The 25,165-nt window shown below is 38.8% G+C and overlaps 1 protein-coding gene across 8 annotated transcripts in view; it reads left to right on the top strand.

Moving 5' to 3' along the window:
- The window catches only part of GABPB1 (GA binding protein transcription factor subunit beta 1), a 71,011-nt gene extending 59,921 nt beyond the window's left edge, over positions 1 to 11,090 (top strand). For 6 of the 8 annotated variants that reach the window (XM_087859195.1, XM_045812035.2, XM_045812031.2 and 3 more), the window contains exons 8-9: positions 2,885 to 3,000; positions 9,587 to 11,090. In XM_087859195.1, the coding sequence (XP_087715321.1) occupies positions 2,885 to 3,000; positions 9,587 to 9,739 (269 nt within the window). In that variant the 3' untranslated portion in view covers positions 9,740 to 11,090. The other 2 variants (XM_045812034.2, XM_087859196.1) reach the window with 2 other exon arrangements.
- Positions 11,091 to 25,165: the final 14,075 nt, after the last annotated feature.

The raw sequence follows: 25,165 nt of genomic DNA, 5'->3' as shown, positions 1-25,165 counted from the left end.
ATTTTTGTTACCTTTTGCAAGAGACTTGATTGGCTAATTTTATTTGCTTGGATTAGTATTGAAATTAACTTGCATTCTCTGAGTATATACTAGGTGGAAAGAAGAATTGGTTTCTGGCTGGAAAATGAGCTTACGTAAACAATTGAGAATCCGCTTTGGACAATAATTCCTTATGCTGCTTATTGCAATTCAGATAGCCTACAGTCTTTTAAAAATACCATGTATGAAAAGGCTCCTTACAAATAAGTTGGACTTAGGACTCGTAGTAGGAATGTGGTAACCACTTTTAGCAGCTTTGTTGATAGTTTTCCCATTTTTTTCCCTCTTGGAAACCACTGAGAGGAGTAAGATAGATTAAACAAAAGGCTGAGAAAACCATAAAATTCCATATTTTAAGTGCTCCCAAAACCATCTAAGACCATTAGAGCCAGGGCAAGAGCACTTTTATGAAAACCCACAGTGGTGCATCGAGAAAAGAAAAGAGATTGAGCTAAAAAATTCGCAATAAATACACACTCAGCAAGACAGGGCCCAGTGTGTGTAGGAGGTGCTGTAAGCAGGGCTGAGGTAGAGTAGGGCATGAATGCTGGGGGAGCAGAAAGAAAAGGTACGGAAAATTCCTATCTGAGCAAGCATTGCCATGTACCCAGTATCCCCCCAAAAAAATGTGTGTGCACATGCATTACCTTTTAGAAAATAATTAGGATTGCAGAGACTGTGTCCCTTCATGGCTAGTGAAGGAATTGGGGAAGGAAAGAGCTAGAGCTAGAGGTTTGGTTCAGAGTGACAGAGGTGATACGGCACTGTAGAGTGACCAGGTCTCAGGGAAAACGTTTGCCTCTATAGCAGCAGAAGAGGAGCCCCTTGACCTGTGAGGCCTGGGAGGCCATTCTGTTCTATTCTGCAGAAATCTGCTGATGGCTCATCCAAGATGTGGATCAGGCCCAGATGCTTTCACAAAGCTTCAAAGAACTAATTCAAATCATACAGAAATAAGGAAACTTTCACAGTTTGTATCAAGCAGATACAGTGTTTCTAATACCTGGCCATTATACAGACAGACTAATCTCATCCCATGAACAAATGGAAAGAAATGTCATTTTTTTTTTTTTTAAAGATTTTATTTATTTATTTGACAGACAGCTAGCGAGAGAGGGAACACAAGCAGGGGGAGTGGGAGAGGAAGAAGCAGGCTCACAGCAGAGGAGCCTGACGCGGGGCTCGATCCCATAACGCCGGGATCACGCCCTGAGCCGAAGGCAGACGCTTAACCGCTGTGCCACCCAGGCGCCCCAGAAATGTCATGTTTTTGATTGAGAAGATTCACTATCGTAAAGCTCTCCATTCTTCTTGAGTTAATTTGTAAGTGTAATGTGATATGGGGGGAAAAAAAAAAAAGAAAGAAAGACTGTTTTAGTTTGCTGGGGCTGCCACAACAAAATACCATGGGTTGAACGACTCAACAGAAATTTATCTTCTCAGTGCTGGAGGGTTGAAGTCCAAGATCAAGGTGTTGGCAAATTTGGTTTCTTCTGAGGCCTTTCTCCTTGGCTTGCAGATGGCCGCCTTCTCACTGTGTCCTCATGTGGTCGTCCCTCAGTCTGTTTGTGTTGTCTGTGTTAATCTCTGCTTCTTAAAAGGACACCAGTCATGTTGGATTAGGGCCCACCCATGTGACCTCGTTTTACCTTATTTACCTCTTGAAGGTACTGGGGGTTAGGATTGAAGCATTTGAATTTTGAGAGGACACAATTCAGGCCATAACAGAGACTAACAGGTTTTTTCCTGGAACTAGTCGAACAGATTCTGAAGTTTATATTAATGGGGGGAGAAGGGAAGAAGAATAAGGAAAACTCTGGGAAAGAAGAGCAATGAGAGGAGCTTACTAAATATTAAGATAAACTTTTAAAGCCTCCACAATTCAAAAATGCGTAACTGACATATGAATATATACGGACTATGCAGACAGTCCAGTGAAGCAGATACAAGGTTCGCAATTCTTCCTGGGTTAATTTGTAAGTATAATATAATATGAGTTAAAAGAAATAAAACTCTCTAATTGTCAATATCGCTAATGTTTTAAATTCCAGTGTACTAAAAATTTTACTTTTTTTCATGTCTGCTTACATTTATAAATGAGAGAGTTTTTAATATTTTGATAAAGAACTTTAAAGGCTGTAACACAATTGTAATTTTCCCTGTTGATTATTAAAATTGGTTTGCATGGTTCCAGCTTGCACAGTCATTTCTGTGGTCCCGCACTGCTTGCTATACAGAGCAAGGACAGCCTCTCTCTCTATGTATATATATGTTTACGTCTGTATAAAGAAATACTAAAGATCAGGGACAAAGTCCAACAAGCCAAAAGAAAAACAAGCAGAGTTTATACACAGACAACATTCATAATGGTGTGTCCACACAGTGGAATATTATGCAGCTAAATAAAAGCCAGCACTGTATGTACTGATGAAAGATAGCCTAGGTTCATGGAGGGAAGAAAGCAGAGGCAAAACATGTCTCTCTTGTGTGCGTGCTGCCTTTTGTAGAAAACAACGAGAATGTACGTTCATGTTTGTTTTTATATAAATTAACACAAGAACAATAAGAAACCAGTAAAAGTGATTGTTATGCTTATTTTGATTTTCATCCATATAATAAATATGTTATCTTTAGAGTTTTAAAAAAATAGGTACCTTAAACAATAGATAGTGTTCATTAAAAATGCAAAGATGGATATCCTAATAAAAAGAAAATTAATTCTTTTACATTATTGTTTCAGGATCTCTTTATTTTACGAGTTGCATCAACAATGTCGCAACTAGTTTTATTTCTACTAAAACCTAGCTGAAAATGAAGTAACGTATACTTTTTTTTTTAATTTTAGTATTAACAGTACCAGCAACCGACATTGCTGAAGAAACCGTTATAAGCGAAGAACCACCAGCTAAGAGACAATGTATCGAAATAATTGAAAACCGGGTGGAATCTGCAGAAATAGAAGTAAGGAGTCTTTTACCCGGTGTGTTTTGCTGCAGTCACCCCAAATAAATTCAGTTTGCTTTTCTAGATTTTTTTTTTTTGGTCTTTTCTATTTATTACTGACAGTGCTGTTTTGATACAGAATGAAAGTCCATATATTATTTTGTCTAATAATTTGCTTATACATATAGCAAGCCCTCAATAAATACATATTGAATGAATGAATGAATGAGTGAAGAATTTGTTTATAACAAAGTCTGTCATTGTGGTAACATTGTAATGAATTTGGTTCTTGCACTCCATCCTTCATTTTCTATTAAATTGACATGCATCATTCTCACAAGTCACAAAAGAAATGTCACTGTATATTGACAAAAAACATTCTTTTCTTTTGAAAGTGAAATGCAAATGCCCATTTGGGCTGGAGGATCCTTTTAAAGAATGTTGATGTTTGTCGACTAGGTTATTTTTTAAAAAGCCATAAGTAACTGCTTATTTCACTATTAAGTTCTTTAATAAGGAATTTTAATTAAGACTAGCTGTTGATAGGATTCACCATTTTCCCCCACCTCCCAAACTAGTTTGGAAGTGTAATCAAACCCTAGTGCCTCACAGGTTTTTTTCCTCACATGACTGTAAATAAACCTGTGTTCCCTGAATTTGATATTAACTCATATAAAGTGAAAATAAAATTATTCTTGAATAACTTTGAAAGATCAATTGCAGTGTAAAGGATGTTGGACTTGAAATTAAATGAGCTGGATTTGAATTCTACCTCTTGGCCCTATTAGCTTTGAGGCAAGTTATCTTACCTTTCATGAATTTCAGTTTTATTTTCTCTCAAATTGGAGTTTTGGATAACAATATCTGCATTTTGGAGATTTTATCAGAATTTACAAAGTCATCATACTCATTACATACATATTCATAATATCTGATATATGTAACCAGTAAATGTTGCTGACTGTCTTAAACAGTAAATGTTGGTGAACATGTAGGAATTCTTAGGTGTCTTGTTTCATGGAAAAGAGGGTTTTTTTTTTTTTAAAGTCACTAAAAAGCAACATAGTTCTGAGGACAACTAGAATATATCTTTGCTCTAGTTCATTTAAGTGTAACATCTTTAAGCCATAATCACAAAGAATATATTATTGAGTTAACAAGAATCTGATTCATGGCTTAACCAGAATGTTTGGTAAAAGTTTGACTTTAATTATTGAGGGTAAGTTGTTTTGTTTCTTCAAAATTTGAAATGATATTCAGTACACAGAAGTTCTTATGCACTAGCAATTTATTCCATTGAACAGTATCAATATACTTATTATTTAGTAATGTTTTAAATATGGTTTTTTTGATGTCAGATGATTTTTTTCTGGCATATAAGGTGAAAAAATTTTGCCATGTACTTTGCTTTAACTATTTTTTTTTGCTTTAACTATTTAATAAAACATTTTAAAATTACTTGAATTTTTATTAAACATAAGCTTAATAAATCCAACAAATTATGTATTTAAAACAATGAATGTGCAGCCTGTACCTTTATTTACCTAGTAACCCATAAGTGTTGCTGTTTTTCTCAAAGGTCAGCCTGATTCCCCTTTTAGTCTTTCAGAGACCAGGGAGCATAATTACAGGTAACAGGAAAGTATGAATTAGGGTATATAAATTAACTAGAACCAAGTATAGAACTTTAGGGAGATGGAGTTTTAGTTTGGTTTAAAAGAAGTGTTTTGTTTGTTTTGTTTTGTTTTGTTTTTCATAATTAGAGCTTTCTGGTCTTGAAAATCTCATTCTCCGTCACCAGAAATGTTCAAGCCAAGGTTGCATGATCTCTCTAGAGCTGTTACAGAGAGACCTTGAAGCATACAGTGAGTCTAGATGGTAGAGGGGGGCTGGGGATGTAGAATGAAGAGAGGCCTCCAATGTTTTCATCAAACCAGGTAATCATTTCCTTATAATACACAGAGTGGTGCATTTGAACTTGTTTTCTCAGGTGACCAATGGAGTTGTCTTTGGGGGAAGACTTTTATACTCTAAGTGACAACTTAACCATTAACTAAAAAGGTTTCTTGCAGGCAGTGATTCTCAACTGGGGCACTTTTGACCCCAGGGACTTTTGGCAATGTCTGGAGACATTTTGGGTTGTCGTAACTAGGGGTGTGCCACTGACCTTTAGGGGAAAGAGGTTGGGCATGCTGCTGAACATCCTACAGTGCACAGCCAGCCCCCACAGTAAAGAATTATCTGGTCCCAAAATATCCATGTGGAGATCGAGGGACTCTGCTCTACAGGAATTAAAAAAAGTAACTCATTATACAAAATCTAACATGTTTGAGTTTTCTCTGCATGTGTGTGTCCACAGCTACCAAAGTGCCTGTTTATAAGTCAAGTGTTAAAAATTTATATTTACAGTTTCCCAACTAACATTGGAGAGGTTTATTAATAATCTCTACAGAATTGGTTTAAATTGTAGAAAATATTATAAACACTGAAGCTTTTATATCTGCATTATAGCAATATAGGAAATGAAATAGATTTGTTTTTTGAAGGGGAGGTATGAATAAGACACCAAATTGCAATAATGTTTATCATATCACCCCCTTGATATTACTCCACTAAAGATATTTTTGGAAGCAGTGTGCTCTATATGGAATCAGTTAATTATTTTGTAATGTGGGAGGGAAGAAATATTATTAGTGCATTAGAAGAACAGATTTTTTCTGCTGTTTAGTTGTGTGAATTCAGGAAATAACCTTTACCTTTTCTTTGCTATGGAGGTTACAGATGAATATGTTTATTATCAAGTTTATTTATTTTTAATGAAATATTTGTGTCTTCTAACCAGTGATAGATTGAGATCCTTAGTGTTCTTTTAAAAATTGTTTTCTGTAAACTTTACACAATGTTTTATTTGATGCAGTTTTTTTCAGTCTATTTTCCTTTTATCGATATTCTTTGATCTATCAAAGTTGAGCATTTTCTATACTCCTATCTCTTTTGTTTTTCTTTAAGATTTTTATTCATTTATTTGAGAGAGAGAGTGAGTGAGAGAGCAGGAGCTGGGGGAGGAGTAATGGGAGAGGGCGAAGCAGACTCCCCGCTGAGCAGGGAGCCCTACTCAGGGCTTGATCCCAGGACTCCAGGATCATGACCTGAGCCTGAGGCAGACGCTTAACTAACTGAGCCACCCAGGCGCCCCTCCTGTCTCTTTTTGGTAAGTTTTTTCTTTAGGGGTGGAGTAGGCAAAGGACCAGATAGCAATTACTTTCGGCTTTGTGGGCTGTCCAGTCTGTGCTTCACGGCTCACTTTTGCCATTGTAGTGGGAAAGTAGCCACAGACACTTTGAAAATGAGTAGGCATGCCTTATTTCCGTAAAACTTTATTTATAAAAACAGGATCATATTTGGTCCATGGCACTTGGAAAATTGATGTTTATACGCAAGGGAACAGCTCACATGTCCTGCCCAGTTTCTCTACTTCTCTTTTTAAAGATTTTATTTATTTGACAGAGAGAACACAGGTGGTGGGGAGAGGGGCAGAGGGAGAAGCCGACTCCTGGCTGAGCAGGGAGCCTGACGTGGGGCTCCATCCCAGGACCCTGGGATCATGACCTGAGCCCAAGGCAGATGCTTAACCGCTGTGCCACCCAGGCGCCCCAGTTTCTCTTTTTTTAAACAAATATTTAATGGTTAAGAATATGGTTTTATTTTATAATTTTCTGATTATGTTATCTTGGTCAGATTATGTAACCTTTTAAAGTTTGGTTTCCCCATCAGTAACAGGGAGGAAATAACAGCACCTACATTATCAGACTGTTGTAAAGTTTAAATGAGAATGCATGTAAAGGACTGGTACAATCATGGGCATATCATAAATGCTCATTAAGTGTTAGTTGCTTTTATTATCTTCCAAAATTTTATAGAAGTATGGTAAGAGATAAACCACTATAATGACTTTTTGCCTTAGCTAAGGTAAGAATAAATTTGAATATTAGAAAATTAAAAATGATAACACTGTTTCCAGAGAATTGCTACCAGCCGGAGCTGAATTCAAGAATTTTGTTTCAAAATAAAAAAGCAAACTCAAGTCTTCCCTTGCCTTGTCATTCCATTGCTTGGGTTTGGAGTTGCTGTGTAAGATAAATATCTTCTCAATTGCTACCAAATCGTGATTATCATCAGAATTTACTTTTTTGGAATTCTTCAGTGTTAGACTGTTAAAGGAAAAACACTGTAGTATTACATATTATTAGGTGAAGGTATGTTTATTTACAAATGTCAAAGTCCTTTTTACATGCTTTTATTGCAAAAGGTCAAAACTATAGGATTGGTATTTCTATTTAAATGTAAATCTCAAATGTCAGTCTGTTGGATTATTCTATTCATGTGTGAAACAACCAAATTACTGTTTACATTAAGGAAATGTCTTGCATGTAATAAAAGTTCAGTAAACATTTAACAAATAAATTTGTAAACAAAGGATCTCTGAGTAAAATAAGAAGTGATATTTTCCACTTTTTAGAGATTTTTATTTGCTTTGAAAAGTGAGGTGGCAAGAAGATTCTCTCCCCAAACACCTATATTCTTGAGAAGTAAAAAAATGGAGACACTTAAAAAAAAGTAATGTTAACTGTGCTTTCAATCTTGAGGACTGAGTGTACTCCAAGAGTAGTGCTAATGACCTTTATCTTTCAGGTTTTACAGATACAGAAACGCAGTGTAACATGAATCGTCTATTTGGCCTAGTAGGCAGAAGGGAGCTGCCTTTTCATTTATAGAAAGATATATTCTAATTGAAATAAAAATACGCAATAAGGAGAACAATTGAACTGTATTTACTGTTAGACTGCCTCACTCGGTTTGCTTTCATCTGCTGAGTAATTGTGACTCCCTTGCTGTTAATGAAGAGCTAGTACGAGAAGATACCTTAGAGTTAGAGACTGTGTTCCAGGATTTCCTACCAAATTCAAAACTTTCATTATCAAAGGATCTTATTTCTTAACACATGTAAAATTTTAAAGCACTTATTCAGGGCCATGAGTGCTTCTGCCAGAGGTGGCTGTCTAACTCCTGGAGAAGCAGCACCCCTCTCCCACCCTTTCCACCGGCGTGCTCAAAGTTCTCCATAGTTCACTGCCAAGGTAGTGGTGGTGATTGTTTTCCTGAGGCTCAACTCTTGGGTATCTTTTCTGACTTGTTCCTACTCTGCCATCTTGCCTGGAGAAAGGGTAAGAAGGGGGTAAGAAAAGGGTAGCAGGGTAAGGCGTGGGCATTTCTTAAATTGGAGATGAAGGGTGCTTATGTTTCTTCTTGTACATTTTGTGTAAATGGACGATTTGGAGACTACTTGTATGATCAATCATTCCCACCTTTGGTGGACTTGGGAAAAATACATGTTGGATTTAGCTTCATTCCCAGTATGGGGAAGGTAATGGGATCAAAGGAAGGCAGGAAGGAGTATTATACTTGCTCCTCCTTGGAGACCATATGAATAGTGAAGGGGAGGGGATCTTTTAGCGTTCACAATGGATGAGAGTCAAGGAAGTAATGGAAGAGACTCTCATACTGTCCTCTTCCCCAGTAGGCTGCTGACCCTCACCTTCAGTTTTCTCTGGTTGAGTGTCTTGTCCAGGATGACCCTGGCATTTCTTATGTTCAGTCATGGTCCTATCCTGAGCTCCCATCCCACTAAGAGGTCCTGGGCCTCTGTAATGAGGTTGAGCTTGGGCCTGTGCGGGTTGAGCTTTTGTCCACTTGCATACTGGAGGTATGAGAAAGGAGTCTTTGAAATGCTTTCCCTTAGGCAACTGAAAAGGGGCAGAGTGAGGAGGAGAAAGGGTATCATTTTCATTGGACTAGCTTTGTGTTTAGCTCTCAGTTTATTGAGGAATTTAATACATATATTCAATATTTGTATAATTTAATGAATCACAATAGAGAAATTATTATTTTATTGGTTTGTAAAATGAGATAATTTAGGAAACATTAATCTAGACCAACACTCTTCGTTTTACAGATGAGGAATCTTGTTTGTTACCAGAGAAGAAGATAGTATTAAAAGTAGTAATTTTAGAATCTCGTAAACCCAACTGTGTTACCACGGAAAGCTACGTCATCTCTGAGCATTGTTTTCCTCATCTGTAAAATGGGCATAATCACTGTCTTTGAGGCTTGTTATTGGGAATCACGTTATTTCGTCACATAATGAGTGTTCAAAAAGTATTAACTTTTATAATTTATTATACCTTTACATAAAAACATCACAGATGGAGGTGTGAAGAGGTATATTTCTCTCTTAAATCTCTTCACTGGTCTTTGTCGTACATGTAGGAGTACAGGTCCACAACCTGGGTTCATTATGTTAATCTTATTTTTAATTAGGGAGTGCTTTCTCAAGGTCAGACACTAATCTCTGTCAGAGCATGGAGCACAAAACTTGGGGCTTTAATTACTAATGAATTGGTAGACAGAGCAAGACGTCTTGGAAGTATCAATAGGCGGCTACATCCAGCTCCTACAGGTTTTTCTGTTTGAAGGATGCATGCTTGTATGTGTTAGTCATGTATTTGTGCAAACATTGAAAAAGCCTTTTTTTTTTTTCAATTAGGAGAGAGAAGCGCTTCAGAAACAGCTGGATGAGGCAAACCGAGAAGCACAAAAATATCGACAGCAGCTTCTAAAGAAAGAACAGGAAGCAGAGGCCTACAGACAAAAATTAGAAGCTATGACTCGTCTTCAGACTAATAAAGAAGCTGTTTAATTAACTACGAGCACGTAGTTTGAATTTGCTTTTGGTTAAGAAAGAACACAGTCTTGAACTATACGCCACAAGGCGCAGTCGCAGGAAGCCATGTCAACGGAAGAGACTGCGGATCGACGGTCGGACTTCCGCCATGAGCTCTGAATCCTTGTAACATAAAACTCTACTTTAGAAGTTGTGAAATGTATTTAAAACTGAATTCTGTAAATAGTTTTTGTTTTTTTACAGTTCCAAATGAGTTCTAAAGATTGTTGAAGAGATCCAAAAACACAATAAGCCACTGTTTTTGTGAATTCTTTTTGATTTTAGTATGAACCTTAATTTCTCAGAAACAGAACAGTTTTAAGGGTGATCGTTGTTGATTAGACCAAATGTTATCTAATAATTATGTGGTGGACTGATGCTGGAATTCCTCCTGTAGGTATAAACTTCTATATGAAGAGAAGATTTCTCCCAGGAAATCTTTGTACAGCTTTAAGTTGTCTCAGATTCTCTGAAAACATTTTTTAGAAAGCAAATTTTTATATTTGTTCAATTTCAGCTATACCCAAGTAGATTTACATGTATATGAAGCAAATATTTTTTAAACTTTCTGTTTGTACATATTCTGCATGTTTTATAATTTCAAAGTGCATCACTTGCATACGTATTTTTCCCACAAAGATGACGAAAGTGAACTAGGGGAAAAAATCCTTTTATTCTATAGGTCATTGAAAGTTAAGTAAGCTAGCAGCTGGTTTTATCGGAATGACAATGTTCTTAGAAGGAGCAGCTTACAAGATAACTTGAATTTGCAAACTGCAAAATCTATGCTTTTTTGAAAATTTCATAGTGGGGACGTGAAACTATTTTGTGCCTTCCATCATGATTTCCACATGAAAGCACTTTAAGGCACTGGATTTTAAGATAATGTTTTTGGAATACTCAGAGCATATGGGTTTCTGAAATATTTCATGGACTCATTTCCCCCAGGAAATTATTCTTATGGAAAAAAAATGCTTTTGTATGTAGAACAAGAACTTTTTGTACTACAGTGATGCTAGGTATGTCTAACATAACTTTTACTTTTCCCTGTGAAAGCTGTATGTCTGTGCTGTGACTTGTTCTCATCACAATATTGTTGAATTCCGCAATGTATGGACATTAAACTCTGACATACTGTTCATTCTTTTTTGTAAAACACAACTTCAAGCTCCTTTTTCTTGCTTTATTTTTTAATGTCTTATTGCTTTATGAAAATGTTTAACCCTAAGACCCTTCTAGATTACCTATCTGTATAAAGAAGCAATTACCCTTAAAACTGTACTCTGGCCTACTTTTCTATTTTACAATTAAATATCTTTTCCACATACATTCAGTGTAGACTTATATTTTGACCACACATTAAAAATTTTGTTCTGTATGTTACAGCCGTATTCCACTAGAATGAGAATACATATATTCTTCACACTGTGTCTTACAAATCCTTGAGGTAATTTCTTGGGAGGTTGCTAGCTCTCACTGGTGTTATTATAATTGTTAAGGTAATAAAAGGATCTATGAACTATCAGCCTGATAATTGCTATTTGGGAACTTAGAAAGGTTTGAGAGCAAATTTAAGAACTCTAAAAAGACGAGAAAAAGACCTTTTCAGTTTTCCACTAAATTTGACATATATTTTAAATCACCTAAAACTAGGTTTTACAAATGCTAGGCCATATTTTCAGTAGTGTGAAGCTACTTTTTCTATGTCTCTTATTACTTTAGTGCATTTATGGGTTTGTTAGGCAGAGTGCCTTTGACATATGCAGGTTGGAGTGGAGAAGGACCAGTATCTTTACCCCAGAGTGCAAGCCACTGTAGACTTCGCTGCCAGACCAGACTGGCCCCAAAGAGCCCTGAGACGGTGTTGGAAATGAGCCCCTGAAAGCTGATTTAATTCGTTCTTTGATTTCCAGTCTCCTGTTGTGCTAGAGACTTCACCTGGTAAAAGAAGGAATTTTGATTTACAGTAACATCTGACCTAGATGGGAAAAAATAATTGGTACTTGAAAGGAGTAAAGTCTATGATAGTAGCAGGTAAATAAATACTCAGATGTCTTTGGGACAAGTTCCAGTGTTATGTTGAACTTGTATAATTCCTCAGTCATCTACACCTGATCCAGTGTGCTGCGAAATCAATAGTTAGACTAAGAATTTATAACACATTTACAAGGGGCTTATTTACTATTTTTTTTTAGCTTCTGTTTTCAGGTGGGCTGGAAAAGCTTTGCATTCTAATTCTCGATGGTGTTTTGAACAGAAGATTAAAGGAACTGACAGAATAATAGAGAAGTTTGCAGAAATCCATACTTAATGTCCTTCCCCTTCCTAATGACGGCTTTGTAGTTAAAGGTCATTTTGGTAACCACATTGATGGTTAATTATTTCCACTGATGTGTGAACAAACACCGTTTAGAGCGGCCTTACTCAGCTAGGGTTCTGGGAGGGAAACAAGCCCTAATGCCTAACTCTTAGGGCCTAAAGAATTAATTCCTTTAACAAATTAGCTTCTTTCCTGTGCGGCTAGAATAGTTACATACTATCTAGACACGGAACTCATTGGCTGTCTTGATTACCTAATTACTCGGTTCAGATTTAACCCTTCCCTGTGTACAGTCATTGGAACTCTAGGATTACGAATTCTAAGTTGGATCTGTGATGCTTTCAGAAAGCCTCATCTGGCAAATAGTATCTGCAGGGACTGTACTTCTTAACTAATTTTAATTTATTGGTATTTATTTTATTTATATTGTAATTACTTGCCATAAGGGCTTCTGATGTCATTTGTTTTTATTGGCTTTTAGGAATAATATTCTTATGTCAATCTTTCATGATATGAATGGCAGACTAGTACTCTATTCTTTTACTCTGACACTGGATTGCTTTATTTCTTTATGGTGGTGGGGGGCTGGGAGTTGGGGAGCTTTCCTCTGACATTCAAAAGAACAAAATTAAGTGGAGGAGGGAAATAAATGTGAAATCTCATGCCATTTTTGTTTATGACAAAAATTTGTATATAAATATTTTTATCTAAAACATTGCTAATGAGAATCTATGCACTATATTTTTTCTTCAGCATCATTATTTATGATGTTATTTATTGAAAATTAGAAGAAACCCTTGCCTATAACAGGAATTGGTGAGTTGATAGACCTATTCATGGGTGTTTTGTGCTGATATGACTGATTTTTTCTGTTTTACTCTATACGTAGCTTCTTCCTGATAAAATCTATAAAGTTGTCTTTGTACTTTAATACCTGGAAGACCCTGGGGTGCCTGGGTGGCACAGCGGTTAAGCGTCTGCCTTCCACTCAGGGCGTGATCCCGGCGTTGTGGGATCGAGCCCCACATCAGGCTCCTCCGCTATGAGCCTGCTTCTTCCTCTCCCACTCCCCTTGCTTGTGTTCCCTCTCTCGCTGGCTGTCTCTATCTCTGTCAAATAAATAAATAAATAAAATCTTTAAAAAAAAAATACCTGGAAGACCTTGAGAACTGACTCAAAATATGGCAAGAAGAAAAACCTTTTCAGATATAATCACAAAACAACTGGAGGAACCTTTGTGGATGAGTTCCATATGGAACACATATGGATGGGTTCCCAAGGCATTAGCACTCAGGCTTATATAGCAAATAGAAAAAAAATATATTTTCTATTCACCTAGCTTCTATTGAGTAAATAACTCCTCCAGCATGTCAGATCAACTTAGGAATGAACTAACTAATAAATTTGTTAATATTTACTGTACTTGGATTTCATTATAGATAGCTAGTCTGTTGTAGTTTTGAATGATGTTGGCTATTTGCTTTCTCCGTGTTAAACGAGAGCATCTCAATGCATGTGGATTCAGTTTGACGTAAGTAAGCTCCCTGAATTCATTCTTAGATGACTGTGGAACCCATGATGGAAAACACAGTATTACCACTGGAGATATGCTTCTGGTTCCAAATCAAAATTTTTATATCAATATTTTTGTGACTTGTTAAAACTTTTCTAAATGTAGAGATATACAGAGAGATGGTCTTAATAGTTTTTGATCATTTTGATACCCTGAGCACCTTTAAAAATATTTCAACTTAACAATAATCAAATATTGAATATAGTTTGGGTATATTTCCTGAGGGCTCTTCATTTTTATTTTTTTTAATATTTATTTCTTTGAGAGAGAGTGCAAAAGTTGGGGGAAGGGGTGGAGGGAGAGAATCTCAAGCAGACTGCCCATTAAGTGCAGAGCCTCACATGGGGCTCCATCCCAGGACCCTGAGATCGTGACCTGAGCCGAAATCAAGAGTCAGATGCTTAATCTACTGAGCCACTCAGGCGCTCCTTCATTTTTAGATAAATACTGTAACTTCCAAAAAACTATGATTTAATTACTGGGAAAATTTTGATGTGGTCTCTGTGGTTCTGTCCACTATGCTTTATTAATTGCTTAGTTTTTCATTTAAGTAGCGTAGATCTCATGTGCACAGTTGATATGTAGTATGTTTTCTAGATTACTTAAATGTCTGACTTTCCTGAAATAACTTTCTGATATATTTGTGTGTGTGTCAGGTAAAAGTAAAGCATTCATTTTTGTATTACCATTTTTCATGATTACTCTAGATTTGCCATCGTTATAACTAAGGAGTTACTTCAAGTTTAAATTGCGTTCACTTATTTTGCTATAGAAAAATAGTAATGTTAAGAGGGGTGCCTGGGTAGCGCAGCCGTTAAGCGTCTGCCTTCGGCTCAGGGCGTGATCCCGGCGTTCCGGGATCGAGTCCCACATCGGGCTCCTCCGCTATGAGCCTGCTTCTTCCTCTCCCACTCCCCCTGCTTGTGTTCCCTCTCTCGCTGGCTGTCTCTCTGTCACATAAAAAAAAAAAAAAAAAAAAAAAAAAAAATCTTAAAAAAAAGAAAAATAGTAATATTAAGAAAACTTATACTTGAGTGAGCCTAGTCTCCTTTTTAAAAAAAATTGTGTAGAAATGAATTGTAGAGAACTGACTCTTCCCAGTGTTTCTGCCCGGTGTCATAGAGTCTTGCATCAAACACTGAAGCATATTATTAAGTATGCTTACTACCTTCGTTAGGTACAATTCAATACTCATTAGTTTTGCTGTTGGCTTAATGAAAACTTCAAGACCTGTAGAAGAGGACAGAACAACAATATAGCAAACATGTGCCTACTACCCAAGTTTAATAAATCCTACGTTTGTCTTGTTTGCTTCAAATCTTTTCAGAGACAGAATGGTCTAGACGGTGTCGAAGTCCCTCTATTCCCCTTCCGCATCCCATTCTCTCCCCTCCCACCAAAAGACAGCCACTATCCTGAGGTTGAGATGTTTCAGTCTATCCACATTTTCATGTTTTTACTACACACCAAATTTTGTAAGTATATGGTAGAGTTTTGTGTGTTTTTTAAACTTGAGTAAATCTGTCATTCTATACATAAGTCATTCTGCATTTTGATTTTTTCAATTTATCGGCATTTTAGACATTTATTCATATTGATACTTGAATACTTACTCATTTTGACCGTTATATAAAATTAAATAAGAAAATGCCATCATTGATTTATTCTTTGTTCTATGTATAGATATGTCGCTTCTAATTTTTAAAAAAGATTTGATTTATTTGTCAGAGAGCACAAGCAGGGGGAGCTGCAGGGGGAGGAAGAGGGAGAAGCAGGCTCCCTGCTGAGCAAGGAGCACGATGTGGGACTCAATCCGAGGACCCCGGGATCATGACCTGAGCCAAAGGCAGACGCTTAACTGACTGAGCCACTCAGGCGTCCCTATCACTTCAAATTTTTTGCTGTTACAAATAGTACTCTCTGTACTATCTACATACATGTGCTAAGTTTCCCCCAGAAAATGGAATTGTTAGGTCAAGGGTAGTCAATTTTACCAAACACCGTCAAATTCCTTTCTAAAGTAGCTGTGAATAGTGAAGTGATGGGAATTCTCATTTTCCCATAATATTTTACCAACACCCGATTCTGTCACACACGGATATTTTTGGCAACCCTCATTGGTATGAAATTGTTCTCGTTATTTGTAGTTTCCTATTACTAGTGAGGTTGAACATTTTTACCCTGTTGTTTCTTGTCCATTAGTGTTTATTCTTCTGTGAATTGCCAGTTCATGGCTGATTTTTTTTTTTTTTAAGTAAGCTCCACACCCAGAATGGAGCCCAGTGTGGGGCTTGAACTCACAACCCTGAGATCAACACCTGAGCTGAGATCAAGAGTCGGGTGCTTAACCGACTGAGCCACCAGGCACCCCTGGAAACTGATCTTTTGCTGGTTGTATGAGTTTTAAATATCTTCTCCCACTGTCTGTTTTTTAAAATTTGTGTATATGGTCTTGAGTAGTACATATTTACTGGATGTCTGCGATACGCGATTCTCAATGCCGGGCTGAGGGAGAATCCCAAGTCTGATAGGACTCTAACACTCAAGGAGATTCTAACTAAAGGTGGGATGAAATTTTAATTTATAATTTGCTCCTTTTTCTTTTTAGTTCAATACGATTTCCTTTTTATAAAGTATACAAGAAGGGAAAGATTTAAGAGATGTAATATATTACCTAAGATAATTTTTTTTCAATTCTTGCTCTAACTTTTGATATTTTATATCATTTATATTTTATATATTTATATTTGGATATTTTATGGTTGTCTATTTCAAATTATATTTGAAAGGACAATGAGTGTTTGAATTATTGCACATGATGTTTAATAAAGTCTTTGAGAGCATTGAACAGAGCCTCCAAAAATTAGGATTTCACTAGCCTCCTACTCCTAGAGGTCTGGGGTCTTAAAAGTCACAGATAACAAAATTGAGTGACATCTTGGTGTGAAGGAAAGAACACGAGTATTGCATCCGGTAGTGCTGGGTTCAAATTTTGACCCTATTATTATTATTGTGTGTAATTTTAGCCAAACATTTTAATTACCTTGAGATGCATTTTCTCTAGAATGAGCTAGAAGAGGACTTTCCCAGGTGGTTTTGAAGACTGAATCCAATAGTGTGTATGAAAACCACAAGGCATAGTGGTCAGTACTTGGTAAACATTTGTTAACTCTACTTTGAGGAACTATGTAGAAGAGGCAGCACTCTATTGATTTCCCTCTCCCTCTGGACAAAAAGGTGTGATCTTCCGCTGTCCTAAGGCAGTATTTGTTATCAACTCTATCCTGACGCTACTTTCCCAAGTGAACTCCTAAGCCTGATTACTCTTGCAGCTGGCTCCTGTCTGAAAGAAGGTGGACTTCCTTCCTCCCCACCATAAGCCCCTTGTAGACCAGCCCCAGATCACATCTGGACCCAGTGCTTATTTAGGGGGCAAAATACAATGTTATATGTCAATTATATCTATAAAGCTGGGGAAGAAAGAGGTGACAGGGATTGAAATCATAATAAACATGAGATAGCTGCCTCTATTTCTTACCAAAACCAGTCACTGTAGCAAACCATCACATAGCACTTGTCTGTTCTGAGCCCTTTCCAGATAGTAGCTCGTATATGTCTAACATGACTTCCCCTTACTCAGCCGTCCGGATATACCGCCCAGGTAGTCTCTTCTAATTGCTCTGATTTCTTTTTCCACAACACCACACTCAAACTAGATCTTTGCTTTTTCTTCATCATCATTTTGAAAGATATGTGCAAAAATTAGACTACAAGGATGTTCACTGCTGCATAACTTGCAACAGTAAAATACTAGGAACAACCTAAATGCTCAAAATAGGGATTGCCTGAATTATGGCTGTTAAAAAAGATGCTGTAACATTTCTCCGAAGAAAACCTACAAATGGACAACAGACACATGAAAAAATGCTCAACAGCCCTCAGCATCAGGGAAATACAAATCAAAACCACAATGAGATACCACCTCACACCTGTCACCTGTCAGAATGGCTAAACTTAACAAAACAGGAAACAACAAATGTTGGTGAGGATTCGGAGAAAGGGAAACCCTCTTACACTGTCGGTGGGAATGCAAGCTGGTGCAGCCACTTTAGAAAACAGTATGGAGGTTCCTCAAGAAGTTAAAAATAGAGCTACCCTATGACCCAGCATTTGCACTACTAGGTATTTATGCAAAAGATACAAAAATACGGATTTGAGGAGATACATGCACCCCAATGTTTGTAACAGCAGTATCAGCAATAGCCAATTTATGGAAAGAGACCACATGTCCATCGACTGATGAATAGATAAAGAAGATGTGGTGTACGTATATATATATTATGAGGAATGAAATCTTGCCATGTGCAACGACACGGTTGGAGCTTAAGTATATTATACTAAACTGAAGAAGTCAGAGGAAGGCAAATACCATAGGATTTCACTTACATGTGGAATTTAAAAAACAAAACAGATGGGGAAGGGAAGGAAAAATAAAATAAGATAAAATCAGAGAGGGAGGCAAACCATAAGAGATTCTTAACTCTAGGAAACAAATGGAGGGTTGCTGGAGGGGAGCTGGGCAGGGGGCTGGGGTAATGGGTGGTGGGCATTACGGAGGGCACTTGTGATGAGCACTGGGTGTTATATACAAGTGATGAATCACTAAATTCTACTCCCGAGACTAATACTACACTCTATGTTAACTAACTTGAATTTAAATAAAATCTTGGAAGAAAAAAAAAGACGCTCTAAAAATATCACTGATAGCCAAAGATGTTCAATATATATATAGTTAAGTAAACACTTCAGGTTTATAAAACATGATACATTTGGTATACTCAGGCTGGTATGCTAACTTATGGGTATGAAACAGTAATCTTTTTTTCTTTTTCAACATGGTGTAATATACATGTATAGTTTAACACCCAGGTTACATAACAGATTCTCAGACTTCCAGAAGCAATGTCTCTGCCCACCCCCCACGATATGCTTCTGAGCTTTCTGACTTTGTGATAATCATTTCCTTGCTTTTCCTGTATATTTTTAGCACATGTGTGTCACCTCTAAGCAATCGTTTTATCTCTTTCTGAACTTTACTTAAATGGAAACATTCTTTGGTAATTTGCTTATTTGACTCAACATCATGTTTGAGATTTACCCGTGTTGTTGCTTATACCTCTGGCTCAGTTTCATTGCTGTGGGGTGTTGCCCTGTGTGATATCGACCATGTGCCCCTTCTAAGATTCTAAGTTATTTCCAGCTTTTGGTTATTACAAACAGTGCTACCATAATCTTGTGCCTATTACTGCACATGTAAGTTTTTTTAAAAGATTCTATTTATTTATTTACTTATTTACTTATTTATCAGAAGGAGAGAGAGAGAACAGCAGGAGCAGCAGGCAGAGGGAGAAGCAGGCTCCCAGCTGAGCAAGGAGCCGGATGTGGGACTCGATCCCAGAACCCTGGGATCATGACCTGAGCCGAGGGCAGACATTTAACGGGCTGAGCCACCCAAGCGTCCCTGCACACATACATTTTAATGCCCGCTTAAAATGGTTTACGTCCCCATCCTTGATCGCACACCCCAACCAAACCCCCCCATCAAATCCAGTCTTTCACCTGACTCTCTTTTCCTCAACCCCCGCCAGTGTGCACATGTTTTTGGAAATTCCCCCAGAGTATGCTCTAGTTTCATATTCCATAAATCTGTGCTGGTGATCCCTTACCTCCTGCTGGCCCCGAAGTGCTGAGTGCTTTAGATGACATCCTGTGGCCAGGTTTTTCTTCTTGTAGGCTGTTCTCCTCTCTTGCCCTCCATAAGCCCTTCTCTCTTTCCCACCACACAGCTGAAATCAAGCTGTAACTTGTATAACAAGATTTTTCTGGAAGCTAGGGGTTTCGGAAGAAAAGCACAATGTAGGGAGAGAGGGAGAGAGAGTGGGGGTGGGGAGAGGGAGATGGACAGAGACAGGGAGACAGAGATAGTGAGACAAGGAAACACGGAGAGAAAACTTCTCATTGCTACCAGATGTGGCCCCAGTTGTATCTAACCCGTGGTTGTGCTCCACCCCTCCAACCCCAGCCCCAGGAATTCTAGATCTGCTGTCCTGTGTAGCCAGTCCGGCTCCCCACACTGGGAGCATGTCCCTTGAGCAAGCCAACAACATCTGGACCCATGTTCAACGCCCTGTAGTCTAAAACCTATGTCCCTGAATCCTCATTTCCTTTCTTCAGGAGAATTCCCACTGCATCCAGGGATTACCTCATCCTCAACCCCCAGGGGTGGGTTTGCTTCCCCAGGGCAATTTCGTCCAACAGTTCAGTCGCTTCAGATTCCCCAAAGTCTGGTTGCTCAGTCTCTAAAACTCCGAGGGTGGCATAACCAGGATCACCCTGAAGCGAGTTGGACCCAGGCCAGTCTGGTTCTTTCCCATCTTTCCCTCCAGTGTGAGGTGGAATGGAGGCTGCTCCAGTCCTCTCTTTCCTGCAATTCCCAGAGGCCTCCACTCTAACTTTCCCTGTGGACCATGGGTGACTCTTTGAATATTAACACATTCAAGAGCAAATCGGCTACGCCTAGTCTTCTGGAGGTCCAAATCTAGACACGGGGAGGATTTATTTCTCTCAGACGATCGGCAGGCTTTTTCCATTGGAGTCTGACTTTTGCAATCTCTCTCACTTTTACTCAGGAAATGCTCAAATCCATTTCTGCTGGTCTTCATTGTTCTTGGTGCAACTAAATGGCACATCTGAGTAATCATGCAACAAAGGGTTGAGTTGTGGGAAGCCAATTTGACCTCCACTTTCTAGAAATAACAGTTCTTGCCCTTGTCCCCGCCCTCCTTCCCATTCTCTACCCTCTACCTCCAATCAGGATTTTAAAAATTTCCATTCAACTAGTATTGGTTGAATTTATGATTTTTGAATTCTGAGCCATAGTTAGGGTATCTTCTTCACTTTGAGGTTGAGGAGCAGACCTCCTGAATTTTCTCTGAGGATTTTTCATCTTAATTTTTTTTGACAGCTTTATTTAGCTATGATTTATGGCGTCTAAATGGGGTATCTCCTGATCAGATGAGGGCCCTCAAACGTGGGGTGACGATCTGGGGGAAGCCCGGGGGGGTGGGGGAGAAAGGGGCAGGTAGTGAAAGAACTCACTGGAGGTAGAACAAAGGGGAAGTTTACTGAATACACTGCAAGAGAGCGGGGACAGTCCAGGAGAGGAGAGGCTGTCTGCAACTGAGGCAGAGGGCAGGGGCTGCTTGTAAAGAGGGAGCGTGAGGATGTATGGGGATGTATGGAATTTCCCCCTTTTTGGTAATTGTGCCTAGTAGTAAGTAGCCCATTGGTCAGTTAGGGCTTATGGAGATTTCGAGGTGGGTCAGCTGACCAGCCCGTCTGTATTCAGCCAGGGGGTCCTTGAGGGCCCTTTCCACATTCCATCGCTCAAGCCTGTTTGCCAAAAGTGGCCTCTACATAACTGATATACCAAAAATTGCACATATTTAATGCATATAATTTGATGAGTTTGGACATATGCCTACATCTATGAAGCCCTTATCTTGATTATGGTGATGGTTTCATGTAAATATATGCTTTTATTTTTCTAATTTAAATCTTTGATTTAAAAAAATAATCTAAGTTTTTGGTGTGAGGAATCCAACCTACTTTCTTCCAGAAGGCTCTCCTTGTTCCTATTTATTAAATAGTTCATCTTTTTCCTTCTGATCTGAGATGCCATTTTTATTATTGCTAAATTCCTGTATGCATTTGAATTTATTTTTCCTTTTGTCTGTTCATACATCAGTTTCTCATTCTTTTAATTATTGAGGATTCATAATATATTTTAATACCTTCTTGGTAAGAACAGAACCGGCTAGTTACTTTTCTTTTACAGAGTTTTCCTTACTCTCTTAGTTTATTTTTCCTTGTGAATGATGAAAGTAGCTAATGAAATCCAAAGAGAACGCCCAAAATGCTTGCTGGGGTTTTCACTAGGATTGTGTTAGATTTATAAAGTAACTTAGGAAAAATGATATCTTTGTGATGGCGAGTCTTTACTCTGAGGATGTGGTATGTCTTTCCATTTATATGGGTCTTTTATATTGTTCAGTGGCAATTTAAAAAAAGTTTATTATGTTCAAGGCAATAGTACTCAAGATGAAAAGATTTGGTAAGAAATTAAAAACTGTAAAAAAAGAACCAGATGAAAATTTTACAACTGAAAAAATACAATAACATGTTAAGAAATCAATACCCAGGTTTATTATTATATTAGATACACCTGAAGAGAGAACTCAAAGATAGAGCAGAAAAAATTTCCATCTGAAAGTCAGAGAGATGGGGCGCCTGGGTGGCACAGCGGTTTAGCGTCTGCCTTCGGCTCAGGGCGTCATCCCGGCGTTATGGGATCGAGCCCCACATCAGGCTCTTCTGCTATGAGCCTGCTTCTTCCTCTCCCTCTCCCCCTGCTTGTGTTCCCTCTCTCGCTGGCTGTCTCTCTCTCTGTCGAATAAATAAATAAAATATTTTTTAAAAAAAGAAAGAGAGATAAGGAGATGGAAAATAAAGAAAAGAATATTATATATATAACATATATCTATGTAATTTATATAACTTCTATAACATATATAATACACACATAAATACTATATATGTTACATATATGAGGTAATGTAACAAAGTTTAACATAGCGTGATCGGAGTGACAGAAGGATGGAAGAGAGATAATGGACAGACACAACACTTGAAGAGAAAATAACAAACTTTCCTATTTAAAATGCCTAACCTGGGGCTTGGTACTTTTTATGTGCTAGATAAATGTCAGCCATTATCACTGTATTACTTCCATCCCTGGTCCCACAAAAGATTTATACAAGTATTGGCAATACTGCTGGAGTCCAAATCCACTAGGCCATTTTTCCCCCCAAAGACCTTATATTCCTCAGGCATGCTTGTTCTTTTTCATCTATTTTTTTTTTAATCAACAGCTTTTTTGAGGTGTGATTCCCATACTATAAAATCCCCCATTTAAAATGAGTAATTCAGTGCTTTTCATATATTCACAGAGTTGTGCAACCATCACAAGAATCCATTTTAAAACATTTTCTTCCCCCCAAAGAACTCTGCTTCTCTTAGCTGTCAACGTCTGACAGCTTCCCCTCGCCCCAGCTCCTGGTAACCAGTCACCTGCTTTCTGTTTCTACAGGTCTGACTATTCTGGACATTTCATATGAAGAGAATCATACAATACGTGGTCTTCTGTGACTGGCTTCTTTCACTGAGCGTGTTTTCAAGGTTCATCCGTGTTGTATCATGGATCAGTGCTTCATTCCTTTTTCCTGTGGAATAATAGTCTGTTGTATGGGTATACCACATTTTACTTATCCATTCATCTGTGGATGGGCATTTGGGGTATCTCCATTTTTTTGGCCGTTATGAATAATGTTGCTATGAAGAACATGTCAGAATTTTTGTGTGGACATAAATTTTCTTAAGTGTATACCTAGTAGTGGAATTGTTGATTCATAAAGGAACTTCATGTTTAGCTTTTTGAAGAACTGTTTTCCAAAATGGCTACATCATTTTTATGTTCCCATCAGCAATGTATGAGGGTTCTAATTTCTCCACACCTCACCAACATCTGTTATTATCTGTCTTCTCTTTTTTTCTTTTTAAAGTAACCTCTACACCCATCGTGGTGCTTGAACTCAGCACCCGGAGATCAAGAGTCGCCTGCTCTACTGACTGAGCCAGCCAGGTGTCCCATTTGTCCTTTTGATCAGCCATCCTAGTGGGTTGTGAAGTGATATCTCACTGGAAATTTTTCAGTAGCAATTTAAAGAAAGCTTTTATTTCAAAATAGTTATAAATCCAGAAGAAGTTGCACAAATAGTGCGGAATCCTTGAATCACTCTGTTACCAGCTTCTCCCAATGATAGTATTTTCCATAACTTTAGTGAAACGTCAAAACTAGGAAATTGGCATCAGTACAATACTGTTAATGAGGCCTCATTCAGATTTCACCAGTTTTAAGACGCACTCTGTTATGGACTGTGTGTTCAGATTCATAGGCCGAAGCCCAACACCCAAAGTGATAGTATTAGGAGAGAATTAGGTTTAGGTTAAGCTGTGGAGCGTGGGGCCTTCATGAAGGGATTAGGGTCTCATAAGAAGAGGAGGAGACTAGAGCTCTCTTTCCTCCTCATGTGAGGATACAAACCAGGGACAGCCTTCTCAGACACAGAATCTGTTGACACAAAGGGATTGTCAGGTAGGCAGTTGGATAAGAGATTTTGGAGCTCAGAAACTGGGAGAGCCTCATGATATAAATTTAACACGAGCTTTGTATCTATGTGGCTGTCACATAGGTAACATTTAAGCCACAAAAATGGATAAGGCCACCTAGGGAGAAAGATGAAGCAGGGTAATGCCCTGAAGCATGCCAACAACTACAGCCTGATCGGAGGGGGCTGACAGCAGAGAGGTGGAAGGGAGAGTGTGACAGGCCATTTCCTGGAAGCCCAGAGAGGCTGTATGCCTCCAGGACCAGGCAGTAGTGGCTGTCCCATACCATCGAGAGGACAAGAAAGGCGAAGACCAGAAAGGAGAAAACCCGATTCTATTTGGCAGTTTGAAAACATTTGATCACTTAAAAAAAAGATTTATTTATTTATTTATTTGAGAGAGAGAGAGCGAGAGAGAGCGAGCACCGGGCAGGGGGTGGGGGGCAGAGGCAGAGAGGCAGAGGGAGAGATCTCTGCAGCAGATTCCACGCTAAGCTCACAGCCCCGGTGACCTGCGGCTCCATCTCACGACCCTGAGCCCAAACCAGGAGTCCGGTGCCTAACCGACGGAACCACCCAGGCGCCCCGCTCTTTTCCTAACCTTCCTTGAGCTTCGTTAATGTCAGGTTATTGACTGACGGCACCCCCCCCTCTCCCCGGGCGCCTTCTCCACAGAAATCTCGAGTAAAAGGCGACAGGTTTATGCCTTCTGAAGAGAAACCAGAGCCATGCATTTGATCTCTTTTTCCTCAGAAAGAAGCTCCCAGGGTCGTGCAGCCTTCCTCACAGTAGTGTCTGCATGCCCTTCCACACACGCGCGCACACGCACGCACGCACCCTTTCAAGTGCTAAAAGCGATGAAGTCTGAGTGATGTTTCCATTTGTATTCTTTGTGCTCCTCTGTTTACTCGCCAGCAGCAAGTGGCACGTGGTAATTTAGAAAATCCACTGTGACGGATGAGGGTACCCGCGTCCCTGAGCACCCTGGGGCCGGCAGGGCAGCCTCGCTCTAAGCGCCCGTCCCTGCCTCCCCGCCGCTGAGAGACCAGCCATCGCAGGAATCCGACGGCTCGGCTCGTTTGGGCCACGGACTCCGCACACGCTCGGCTTTGTGCTGGGCTCCAGAGCCGGCGCTCCGTCCGACGGGGCTCCCTGGTCTGAGGCCAGGGGCGGAAGGGCTGCCTGCGGGTTTGGGTTGCTAAGGGCGCTGTTTAATTTAGAAG

Source organism: Ursus americanus, chromosome 36, assembly GCF_024610735.1.
Source record: "Ursus americanus isolate L20-20 chromosome 36, mUrsAme1.1.p, whole genome shotgun sequence".
Lineage (NCBI taxonomy): Eukaryota > Metazoa > Chordata > Mammalia > Carnivora > Ursidae > Ursus > Ursus americanus.
This window is presented reverse-complemented; position numbering and strand designations above follow the sequence as displayed.